This window comes from Ruditapes philippinarum, unplaced genomic scaffold, assembly GCF_026571515.1.
Source record: "Ruditapes philippinarum isolate M1 unplaced genomic scaffold, ASM2657151v2 ctg4799_1_1_1_1, whole genome shotgun sequence".
NCBI lineage: Eukaryota > Metazoa > Mollusca > Bivalvia > Venerida > Veneridae > Ruditapes > Ruditapes philippinarum.
In genome coordinates, this window is record NW_026858114.1 from 19,034 (window position 1) to 32,297 (window position 13,264).

At 33.3% G+C, this 13,264-nt stretch overlaps 1 protein-coding gene across 1 annotated transcript in view; it reads left to right on the forward strand.

The window, feature by feature from the left end:
* LOC132752138 (protein arginine N-methyltransferase 9-like) overlaps positions 1–13,264 on the forward strand; it is a 36,177-nt gene that overhangs the window by 777 nt on the left and 22,136 nt on the right. Inside the window, exons 2-7 of the mRNA XM_060742425.1 lie at positions 2,434–2,670; positions 3,660–3,827; positions 4,227–4,329; positions 4,773–4,849; positions 5,896–6,070; positions 7,688–7,886. Coding sequence (XP_060598408.1) covers positions 2,434–2,670; positions 3,660–3,827; positions 4,227–4,329; positions 4,773–4,849; positions 5,896–6,070; positions 7,688–7,886 — 959 coding nt within the window. The remainder of the gene's footprint in view (positions 1–2,433; positions 2,671–3,659; positions 3,828–4,226; positions 4,330–4,772; positions 4,850–5,895; positions 6,071–7,687; positions 7,887–13,264) is intronic.

A 13,264-nucleotide genomic window follows, 5' to 3' on the forward strand; every position in this document is an offset into this window, starting at 1 on the left:
ATTTACACGTATATAAGTAAAACCTGAAAAAAACGAATAATGATTTAAAATTTATAACAAAATATTGATGATAAAATAACTACCGGTATATATATATATGAACCATGTCCACTTTGCCTTTAATTATTATATAACATAAGATCGACGAAACCACTTTCGCACCGCTTCATAAATTAAGTTTGCTGAACCTATAGTCCGACAAAACCACCATAATTCGTTTTGGGCATTTCGGACCATGTGTTTGACATTTAGGATCATGTGTTAGACACTTTAGACAATTGCTTTGGACATTTCGGACCAGATTAAATATTATTTTTAGATCATCCATAAATGACCTTGACCTTCAAGGTTAAAAGTCCAAATTTTGCTTGTTCATGCTGTTATTGGCTGTAACTTTGTTATTTATGAATGGATTGTCTTCAAACTTGAACATAATAATCTTCAAGGATATCCCTTAAAAATAACCAGACAGACCTTGACCTTCACTCATGAATGACCTTGACTTTGAAGGTCAAATTATTGAAATTTTCATTTTTTTGGCTATTATTGGCTGTAACTTTGTTATTTTTGAATGAATTGTCTTCAAACTTGAACATAATAATCTTCAAGGATAACTCTTAAAAATAACCCGACAGACGGTGAGACCTTGACCTTCACTCATTAATGACATTGTCTTTGAAGGTCAAATTATTGAATTTTTCATTTTTTTGGCTGTAACTGGCTGTAACTTTGCTATTATTGAAGGGATCAACTTCATATTATAACATAACCTTCTTAAGGACCAGACCTTTTTGTTTATCAAACCCAAATTTGCTTGGGCTCTTTAATGACCTTGACCTTGAAGGTTAAATTACTGAATTTTCTCAGATTTGTGCATTAAATGACCATAATTATACAAAATGTATATTTATTGGTGTGTGTGTGTGTGTGTATATATATATATATATAGATATCTATCATCATCATCAACAACAACAAGGTATATCTATTTATAGAATTGCGTGTTTCTATATTTAGAATTGCGTGTTTCTTTTTTTAGAATTGCGTGTTTCTATTTTTAGAATTGCGTGTTTCTATTTTTAGAATTGCGTGTAACTATTTATAGAATTGCGTGTTACTATTTATAGAATTGCGTGTTTCTATTTTTAGAATTGCGTGTTTCTATTTTTAGAATTGCGTGTTTCTATTTATAGAATTGCGTGTTTCTATTTTTAGAATTGCGTGTTTCTATTTTTAGATTTGCGTGTTACTATTTTTAGAATTGCTTGTTTCTATTTTTAGAATTGCGCGTACTATTTATAGGTTTGGGTGTTACTATTTATAGAATTGTGTGTTACTAATTTTAGAATTGCTTGTTTCTAACACACAATTCTATAAATAGAAACACGCAATTCTATAAATACATGTAGTAACACGCAATTCTATAGCTAATCTGTAGGTACAAACAAACTTTTACTTTTATAGTTTCACAGTGCACTTCCTGTCACAATTAAGATTGGTTAACGTGTTGTGCTTTTTTTTCGAAGCTGTAACTGTAAAAGTTTTTTTGTACCTACGGCTTAGCTGGTAAAACCCAAAATAATGTTCTTAATTCGGGAATATGTCTATTGACATTTGAAAAAATTAAAATATGAGCATGACCTATAAATGACCTTTTTTATTTATGGATTTGATTCATTCTTGAACAAAAAAAACAGTAATGACAAAACTGTCATGATGATTAATTCAAATATAACCTTGACCTATGAATGACTCTAACCATCAAGGTTAAATTTTTGAATTTAGCTTAAATTTCATAAATTTGTTATGAATTATAATGCACAGATTTGATTCATACATGACAAAACAATTTATAATAACACCAAAATGTTGAAGTATTTTAGTATGGCCTTGAACTGTAAATGACCTTGACTGTCAAGGTCAAATATGAAATTTTAGTTCTATTTCATACAAAAAATGATGCATCCTTTATTTTTACATTCTTCCTCTGTAGAAATAAGAAAAAGTTGAAAGTGGCTCCCTCATTGTGATGGCACTTGTTGGTGAATACTTGATGTATTAAAAATAAAATTGAATAAATAAAATATTGCACAGTTGAATGTTTAGAAAAGGAATGTATATAAAATTAAATTTTCATGAAATCCATTATGTGTTTTAAGCATGTACTATGTTTTGATTGTTTAACAACAATTGATATTGAAAGAACTATTTTAAAGGCATTCATTGAATCATTCTCAATTACTGATATAGGTGGAGAGGCTGGGAAAAGCCTGGCATTAGCTTTAGAAATCATTTTATTCATCAGTATTGATTCACGATACAGAAATACTGTTTTTATGACCACTTACATGTATATGTTATGTGACTGAAGGACTGTTAAAACTTGCGCTTAAGTTCAACAGAAATATTCATCTCTACTGTTCTTTCTTTCAGGCTTGGTTATGTTGAGGAGGCAGCTGCCTATATAAGGAAATCATTGCTTGTCAACCCAAATTATCTAGCAGCAAGGGATAATTTGGAGAATGTATGCAGCCACTTGGTTGAGAGATGGCATTTTTCAATGCTTAATGATAAAAGACGTAATATCGCATTCAAATTTGCTATTGACAAAGCTATTAAGTCAGGCTACAATACTGTGCTGGACATTGGGACAGGAACAGGAATTTTAAGGTATTCTCTACCCTTAATGTTTATTTATAGTACAAGTAATTTAATAAATTGATTTTGTTATTAACATAATTATCAAATACTGTGGAATGTTCAGTAAATCATCAACAAATTGTATTTATTTAAACATTGGTATTATGAGTGAATTATCTTATTGGACAGTATGATTAGTGAATTATCTTTGGACAGTACTGTATGATGAATGATTTGTCTTATTGGACAAAATGATAAGTGAATTATCTTATTGAACAGTACTGTATGATTTATCTTATTGGACAGTATGATTAGTGAATTATCTTATTGAACAGTACTGTATGATTTATCTTATTGGACAGTATGATTGGTGAATTATCTTATTGGACAGTACTGTATGATGAATGAATTATCTTATTGGACAGTACTGTATGATGAATGAATTATCATATTGAACAGTACTGTATGATGAATGAATTATCTTATTGGACAGTATGATTACTGAATTATCTTATTGGACAGTATGATTAGTGAATTATCTTATTGGACAGTATTGTATGATGAATGAATTATCTTATTGGACAGTATGGTTAGTGAATTATTGTATTGGACAGTACTGTATGATGAGTGAATTATCTTATTGGACAGCATGATTAGTGAATTATCTTATTGGACAGTATGATGAATGAATTATCTTATTGGACAGTATTGTATGATGAGTGAAGTATCTTATTGAACAGTATGATGAATGAATTATCTTATTATGATTAGATTAGTGAATTATCTTATTGGACAGTACTGTATGATGAGTGAATTATCTTATTGGACAGTGAGATTAATGAACTATCTTATTGGACAGTACTGTATGATGAGTGAATTATCTTATTGGACAGTATTATGAGTGAATTATCTTATTGGACAGTACTGTATGATGAATGAATTATCTTTTTGGACAGTATGATGAGTGAATTATCTTATTGGACAGTACTGTATGATGAATGAATTATCTTTTTGGACAGTATGATGAGTGAATTTTCTGGGGCTGTTGAAGTGACTGCATGTGATGGATCTCGTGCTATGATTGATGTAGCACATGATGTTCTCCAAGCTAACGGTGTCTTCCACAAAATTAATTTGCTTCACAAACATTCCACAGACATTGAAATTCCGTCACACCTCTCTTCGAGGTACATGTATACCGTTTCTTCTTAACATATTTTCTTTTTTAAGTTAAATGGGGTTAAAAGTATTTTATTTCTCAGAATATACATGTATGTATACATAATATATGTTACAGTTTACAATTTAGCATTTCAAACAGGAATAGAATGGAAGGCGCTGCAGTCTTCTAAAAAAAATTTCTTTCTTGCCTGGTATTCGATTGTAAAATTTATATTACATTACTGGTAGCACAATGAGTTCCTTTCTTTTTTCTCTGCATCTTTGATATGCATTTACAAGTAGATGTTTTTAATAGGTATGAAAGATAAAATTATAGATATGATTTTAGTATGATAATTATGTTATTGGAAATTTGAAAATAATCTTTTACATTATATTATTAATTCTTTTTTTAAACCTGGCAGGGTAAAGTTAGTGGTTACAGAAACCTTTGATGCTGGTTTATTTGGGGAACATATTGTTTCTACTCTAATACATGCCTGGAAAAACCTCATATCTACATCACCAGTAAGTAAAATAATTAACTCAAAAGAAAATTAATGTTATGTAATTATTACTTGTGAAATGGGAAATTTGTTTCTGGTTCAGTTATGTTCTAAATATCATGAAAAACATTTGATCTTTATTTTATTTTTAGCTCACCTGAGCATAAAGTGTTTAAGGCCACTCCCCATGAGTGAGTCGTTTTTCTATAAATAACATCTCTTCTGATACCAAAAGGCCAATATTGTTAAGAGTGGGCAGAAATGTTCCTGGCATGAAACTCTTAAAAAATTGTCCAAAGAATTACGCTCCATGCTAAATTCTGCTTGCCATGGCAACCGAAAAAAACAACTATAAAACCTTCTTTTATTACACCCTAAGAGCTAAAGCTTAGATATGTAGCATGAAACACCTTCTATATTAATGTTTTAGATTTCAGAACAATATAATTGTTTACATAATTTCAGATGGGAACAGTTATACCATGTGGGGCCACCATGTATGTTTGTGGAATTGAGTGTGAAACTATAAGAACTCAGAGCAGGTATACTGATGTATTACAAGGTACTGTGAATTCATTTAATTTCATGGGCATGAAATTTTGTGGTTATGTCACAAAGAACATGTTTGTGGATTCTTAAAGTCACAGACTGACTATTTTTCCAAAAGGTAGAGCGTAAATAATGTGTTGCAAAATAATCTTACAACAAACAAATGAAATTTCCTTGGATCTCAAATTTGTGTATTGACCAATCCACAGAAACTACAAAAATTAGTTTCCCATGAATAATAATGATTTTGCAGTATATCTTTTGTTTCTAATTGCACTTTTTTGTTGCAAAAAGTACAACATTTGATTCATAAAGTTTAGCAATGGACTGAGAATATCTTTATTTAACAATCTATGGTACATGTATAATATTATGAACACATAAATAAACAGGTACCGAGTAGCACATGATAAACATGGAAAAGAACAGATAGTGATTATGCTGCAATTACTTGATTGATACTGTTTAAATGAACTCCACTAAGGTCCAAAAGCCTTAAAGAAAATTTCAATTTCTTACAAAGATTAGCTGGGGCACTTAAAACAGAAACATATGGAAAAATAGTAAAGAGATATACTCTGAATTAATTGAAAATCGTATTTTTGTGCTATTCTTAGCTCAATTTGAATAAAAAGCATTGAAGTTTTCATTTGTGGGTCACTTTTCACAATTAGAATAGTAATGCTGTTAAAACAAAATGAGGGAATGATCTTTAATTTGGCACACAATTTATTGGTCTAGACCTACATCAAACAGAAGGTTAATATCAAAAATTATTTTCCAGTACTTTCATGTCAAAATACCTCAGTGGAATTCCTTTAATATCTCTTTTCTCAGACAAGCACAACATTTAAATTAATCAGTCTGCTATTAATTATGTTTGAGGTCACTGTATGTAGCAACAGCCTTATGCAGGTAACCAAGTCTTAAAACGGGCCTGCCACATTTTCACTTGCTGTTTTAGGCATTGTTTTAGGTTACCATTTAGTTTCTTTGTAATACAAATATATTTGTGATGTTGAATTGTTTAATGTTTCAGATTACTGTATCCAGTATTGCAGAATCTTGATGTAAGTCACATAAACTTGTTATGTAACACTGGTCATATTGCTGAGGAACCTTATACAACGGAAAACTTGGCAAAGATCAGGGGAGGCTATAAGATACTCACCAACATTGTAGAACTACTCAGAGTGAGCTTTTGCAACCTTTGTGTAAGTTTCTTATGTAATTATTGTATATTGCATGCTTAAAGCCGCAAAAATCCCTGCCCTGGTAGGGAGAATTTTGTAGGCGTGTTTATCAGATGAACTAACCATCACTCATGCAGAGGACGCTGTACCTGTGCTAAATTTATCTGATGTAAACAAACACTATAGCAGACGATAACAATTGTTATTACTGATCAGCTCCCTTCCCAAACAGATGCCTTGAGTAATATTTCAAGCTTCTACAGGAAAGTTAACACTGCCACGTGTATTTGTTTACAATCTGCAGTTCATGACCCCATTTACTCCGCCCCGGGATTTTCAAATTTTTGACAGTTAACTGATATTTTTCTCACTAAAAAGTATATTTAAGTGAATTTTTCATGAAATTTTCTCTGCCATTTTATTTCAAATGTTGCAAAGAAGTTATACAAAAAGTTTTTAGGCAAATTACTTCTTGGTTATTTCACTATTTCAAAAAAAGGGCTGTTGGATGTAAAGCATGTCAAAAATACCATGAAAATCTCCCCCAGCGCCATCTAGTGGCTTAAATAGTCAAATTGCAGGTTTAAGTATTGAATGACATGAAAGGCAAAATCTGGAATTAAATCATAATTACATTTCATATAGGAATGCTGTGTTTTGAAACAAAAACAAATTACATTAGGAAGTTATACCCCGATGAAACAAACAAAGTTGAAAGGGGGTATACTGGAGTGAGCTTGACCCCATGCCAGTCTGTCCATGCACTTGTAGTCTTGTGAATGCTACAGCTGGAGATGGATTTCCTTAAAACTGTTTGTACTTGTATGTGGAAACTAATTCAAATAATTCTTCTATATGCAGAAGTTAAAACCTTTTGAATATTTTTTTTTTTATATATTTTCTGCAAAATTAGATGGAACGAAATTGTTTGGTTGTTAGTGTTAAACAAATATTGTCTGTCATAAATTCAATTTCTATGTAGTTTTTGCAAATCTATAACTAAACTTATAACTAAACTTATGTTGTATTTGTACCAATGTACAGATTATATAAAATATAAACCATATTGTACAAATATATGTGTGAGTGTTTTACATCATCAGAAAGTGTTTAAAACATGACATAATGTGACTGATGAAACAGTTCAAATTAAGTAATTTTTCATTGACTTGGGCATAAGCAGATACTAGGTGAAGGTCATCCTTAAAGGTCAAAATTTGAACATTAAGTGTCTGCACTTTAAACTCTATACTTTTCAAATATTTTTTAGCTCCACTTTTCAATAGAAAAATTCAAGCTATTGTTAATGACCCTCACATCAGTGTGGGTGTTTTAGATTAAATTTGGCCCACAGGAAATGGTGTTTTCTTAGAGAACCCTTACTCCAAAGTGTTTGCCTTTAAAAACAAGAAGAGTGTGTCCCCTGCTATGGGATAGCTCTTGTTATTAGGTCAACCAATAATTTCATTGCATGTGGTACCTGATTTATAGAAAATTTACAAAAACTGTTCTTTCAATTTCATTATTGAACAGTGAATAAAAATTGATTCTGATTATATCACAAATGTTTAATATGGCTCTCAGTTTATTTAAGTTTATGGTGAAACTGTTATAATACATGAATATATGAAATTGCAGGAGCTGGAAGCTTTACACAAAGGTAAAGATTGGTTATGTGATTTATTTGTGAAGCAAGATGGCCGCCTTGATGCACTTGCTGTATGGTTTGACCTTCACCTTGATGACACAATCACTATAGGGACAGGGGCAGATAAGAACAGTTGCTGGGAACAAGCAATTTATCCTGTTACCTCCATTAGCAGGAAACAATCCAACAGTAGGTTTTATAAGCTGTACATTAAATGAAGTAAACAAAAAGTGTGTAATATCAGTCTCAATATATAATAAATTGGGGATATTGAATGTGTGTAAGTTCAATACTGAATTTATTGAATGAGTTTAATGAAATTATATAATTATATAATGTGAGCCTCTGGCAAGCATAATATTATTTTATTCAACAAGTTCAATAAATATTGGACATTCAGTAATTGAATACCGTTACTCTACTTACCACATACCAAAAATAAAGACCATTTAATGTGAAAAAGAATCATTTTTCATTGACTCACATTCAGTATAAGGCTAACATTTAGTGCATCTTTACACTATGTTTGTATAACACAAATAACATCAAAATATATGTAAGGCCGTGCAATACCATTTTTACGGAGTTGCAAAAGCGGCAAGGGTATGTGATAATATGATTTTAATGCAGTACAAAATAGGTGCACTCTCTTTGTGCATCAATATTTCCAACATCAATCAGTTATACTTATCCGCTTATGCCCAACTTATCCGATCTCTGGGGGCGTCCGTGGCCGAGTGGTTAAGGTCGTTAAATTCAAACCACTTGCCCCTCACCGCTGAAACAATGCACGGAAGGGCACCTGAGGTCTTCCTCCACCAGTAAAGCTGGAACATCGCCAAATGACCTATACTGTGTCGGTGTGACGTAAAACCCAAAACAAACAAATATCAGATCTCTTGTCAGCAGACAGGTAGATTTTCCCTTAGAACTTGTCCATGGACAAGTGGATTTCTGAGCCATAAAAAAATCAAAGTGCTGCAGCACTGAATGCGACGGACATGCAACCGGAGAGACATTAAGGCTTCTTTTAGAAAAAAAACAAAACAAAAACAAAACACAAAATATATAACAGAGAAAATTTGTTCCATACAAGTTCGAGATTTGTAGAGCAATATATTTTGTGTCCCAAATTGATATAATTCAGATTTTCTACTTTCAAGCACTTAAATACAGAATGAAATTTATGCCTAAAAACTCTGGTCAAACTTGTAAATCAGTGTCCTTATCGATTTATTCTAAGAAATGATATGTAAATAGAAAAAAAACTATCAACGAAATATTTCTAGAATAAATCCAGGCAAATAAACTTCAAACATAATACATTATACATTTGAGAATGCTATTTAGAATTGCTTCGTGTTATATCATAGTGGGCATACAGACAATAAAATATAAGTCATTTGTATTTTTATTTCTCTTGGATATGTCTCATTAAAAAAAAATTGGTTAAAATCATCAGCAATTAATAGTGTATTTCTTAGATTTTTATGCCCCCACAATGTGGGAGCATATAGCGTTGCACTTGTCCGTCCGTCCGTCCGTCCGCACTCACAGGAGAGTAATTATGTGGCTAGAGGGACAATAGGTTCTCTTTGATGTCATTCATTCCGTAATGCTTTTATGTGGCTATTTTCTTTTGCGTGGCTAAAAAGAACAATAGAGAGAACAATAGAGTAGCCACATAATTACTGTCCTGTGAGAACGTCCGTCAGTCCGTCAATACGTCAGTCCGTCAGTCCATCCGTCCCGAAATCTTGTGAACGCAACTCCTCTAAAACCGGATGGCAGATTTTGCTTAAACTTACAGGGATGAACAACCTTAATGTGTAGATGGTAGTAAAGGAAGGAATTTTCGCTGTGACCAAATTTAACAGAATTATGGCCCTTTGTTGATTTTTTCCCTAGATACTATGTAGAAATTTTGTGAACGCAACTCCTCTTAAACCGGATGGCAGATTTTGCTTAAACTTACAGGGATGAACAACCTTAATGTGTAGATGGTAGTAAAGGAAGGAATTTTTGCTGCGACCAAATTTAACAGAATTATGGCCCTTTGTTGATTTTTTCACTATATACTATGTAGAAATTTTGTGAACGCAACTCCTCTTAAACCGGATGGCAGATTTTGCTTAAACTTACAGGGATGAACAACCTTAAGGTGTAGATGGTAGTAAAGGAAGGAATTTTCGCTGCGACCAAATTTTACAGAATTATGGCCCTTTGTTGATTTTTTCACTATAATGTCTATATACTATGTAGAAATTTTGTGAACGCAACTCCTCTTAAACCGGATGGCAGATTTTGCTTAAACTTCCAGGGATGAACAACCTTAATGTGTAGATGGTAGTAAAGGAAGGAATTTTTGCTGCGACCAAATTAAAAAGAATTATGGCCCTTTGTTGATTTTTAGTTTTCAACTTGTGGCACATGTAGTCCAAAAAATATTTGACCAAGAGTCATAAGATTGACAGAACAGTGGCGTGTGGGGGCATCCGTGTCCTATGGACACATTTCTAGTTTTTATTTACAAGGTAAAGATGTAGAGGCCAGAGCACATCGTTTTTATTTTAATTTAAATGTCACTTAAGCACTACAGTGTTTAGTTGTCCTTTTCAACTTCACACTAAATTCCATTTTCAACTTGTTTGCTTCTTACAATTGTATAGCATTTCTAAAAGTATTGCATTACAATCCGCTGGTTTATTAATTACATGTTTAATGTGTACTTCCTAATCGCCTGTCCAAAAATCAGAACAGGTGAAGCAGAATCTATTTTTAGAATAGCGAAGGTTAACTCATATCATGACCTAGTAAAATATGTAAACAAACCACAAGAATCGGAAGTAGAACTGATATTATAACTTCCTTACCATGAAAGACTACATGGCGGTAAAGTGTCTTACATGCATTTTCAAAAATAGATATTTATACTAGCCATTGTACTGTATCTAATATATTAATAACTGCTTAATATTCAGCTAAACCCGCGGTATGAGTCACGAAAATAGTTCTTCTTTTATTAATGCGCGAGTTATCCTAGAGTCACGAAAAACTTTTGATTTGTTAAAGTTATAATACCGTTCAACGATGATATTTTACCCTACAACTTAGTTTTCAGAAATTATCACCTAAATCATAAGTATATCCTCATTAATGATGAACTGCTATACAATTTTAATCTTATTTCGCCGAAACACTCGGATGCAACTGGATATAATATCGCCAGTTTTTGAAATCCCCGCCATTTGTAAAAGCTCTCGGGCCCGATCGGTTTCTTTCGGAATTAACTCATTTGCATACGGAAAAGTTCGGAAATGCTATAATTAGAAACAAGTTCGGAAACGCTATAATTAGAAACGTCAACAAACTTGTGACCCCGATATTAGGAGATATAATATAAATGAGGGATGCAATTTTATTTTATGTTTTGTAATTAATAAACGATATGAAAAGCTATTTATTAGCTAAAGAATGTAGCTTATATCCTCGTAACGCGTTACGAAACAATCGGAAAAAGAACAAAGTCTGAGACTCTCACTAGATCTACAGTAAACAAGAAGATGGAGCGTTGGTCATGTCTATGTCGTACGGTTGCTGTGGTTATTTGAAATCGGTAAATTAGCCGTTCTTTATGATCGCTTCGTACCAGAAATAATACGTACCTATTGCCAAGCTTCCATCGTAGTAATATGGCATACAGTAGTGTGCATCATGTAAATATTATGAAACACAGACACTCGGGCTTTGGTGCTCAATCTGTATTATATTATAGATGTTGAATCTCCGTTCTCATTTGTTACAATATAAAATACATGTTGTATTGAATTCAGAACTTGAAATGAACAATATGATCTCCTTTTTGTTTATTAAGCTAGTCATATTTGTATTTTTATATTGTGATATTAGTGATTTTTGAATGTTATTTTTCTGTTTGTTTGTTGTTATAACCAGTTGCATATTATATGTCTTGGTTTAATAAAAACTGAACTGAAACTGAAATATGAATTTTTTTCAAAACGGCTTATATTACGTTTTTTTTTTATTATTATGCCCCCTTTTGAAAAAAAGGGGGTATATTGCTTTGCACTTGTCGGTCCGTCGGTCCGTCGGTCCGTAGACCAAATGGTTTCCGAGTGATAACTAAAGAACCCTTAGGCCTAGGAACTTCAAACTTGGTATGGTGATTGGTCATGACAAGTAGATGACCCCTATTGATTTTGGGGTCAAGGGGTCAAAGGTCAAGGTCACATTGACCTTGTAAGCAAAAACGGTTTCCGATCAATAACTAAAGAACCTTAAGGCCTAAGAACTTCAAACTTGGTATGGTGATTTGTCATGATCAGTAGATGACCCCTATTGATTTTGGGGTCAAGGGGTCAAAGGTCAAGGTCACATTGACCTTGTAAGCAAAAACGGTTTCCGATCAATAACTAAAGAACCTTAAGGCCTAGGAACTTCAAACTTGGTATGGTGATTTGTCATGATCAGTAGATGACCCCTATTGATTTTGGGGTCAAGGGGTCAAAGGTCAAGGTCACATTGACCTTGTAAGCAAAAACGGTTTCCGATCAATAACTAAAGAACCTTAAGGCCTAGGAACTTCAAACTTGGTATGGTGATTTGTCATGATCAGTAGATGACCCCTATTGATTTTGGGGTCAAGGGGTCAAAGGTCAAGGTCACATTGACCTTGTAAGCAAAAACGGTTTCCGATCAATAAGTAAAGAACCCTAAGGCCTAGGAACTTCAAACTTGGTATGGTGATTGGTCATGATCAGTAGATGACCCCTAACGATTTTGGGGTCAAGGGGTCAAAGGTCAAGGTCACATTGACCTCTTGGGTAAAAACGGTTTCCGATCAATAACAAAAGAACCCTTAGGCCTAGGAACTTCAAACTTGGTATGGTGATTGGTTATGACCAGCAGATGACCCCTATTGATTTTGGGGTTAAGTGGTCAAAGGTCAAGGTCACATTGACCTTGTAGGTAAAAACGGTTTCCGATCAATAACGAAAGAACCCTTAGGCCTAGGGACTTCAAACTTGATATGGTGATTGGTCATGATCAGTAGATGACCCCTATTGATTTTGGAGTTAAGGGGTTAAAGGTCAAGGTCACATTGACCTTGTAGGTAAAAACGGTTTCCGATCAATAACGAAAGAACCCTTAGGCCTAGGGACTACAAACTTGATATGGTGATTGGTCATGATCAGTAGATGACCCCTATTGATTTTGGGGTCAAGGGGTCAAAGGTCAAGGTCACATTGACCTCTTAGGTAAAAACAGTTTCCGATCAATAACGAAAGAACCCTTAGGCCTAGGAACTTCAAACTTGGTATGGTGATTGGTCATGATCAGTAGATGACCCCTATTGATTTTGGGGTCAAGGGGTCAAAGGTCAAGGTCACATTGACCTCTTAGGTAAAAGCAGTTTCCGATCAATAACTAAAGAACCCTTAGGCCTAGGAACTTCAAACTTGGTATGGTGATTGGTCATGACCAGCAGATGACCCCTACTGATTTTGGGGTTAAGGGGTCAAAGGGAAAGGTCACATTGACCTTGT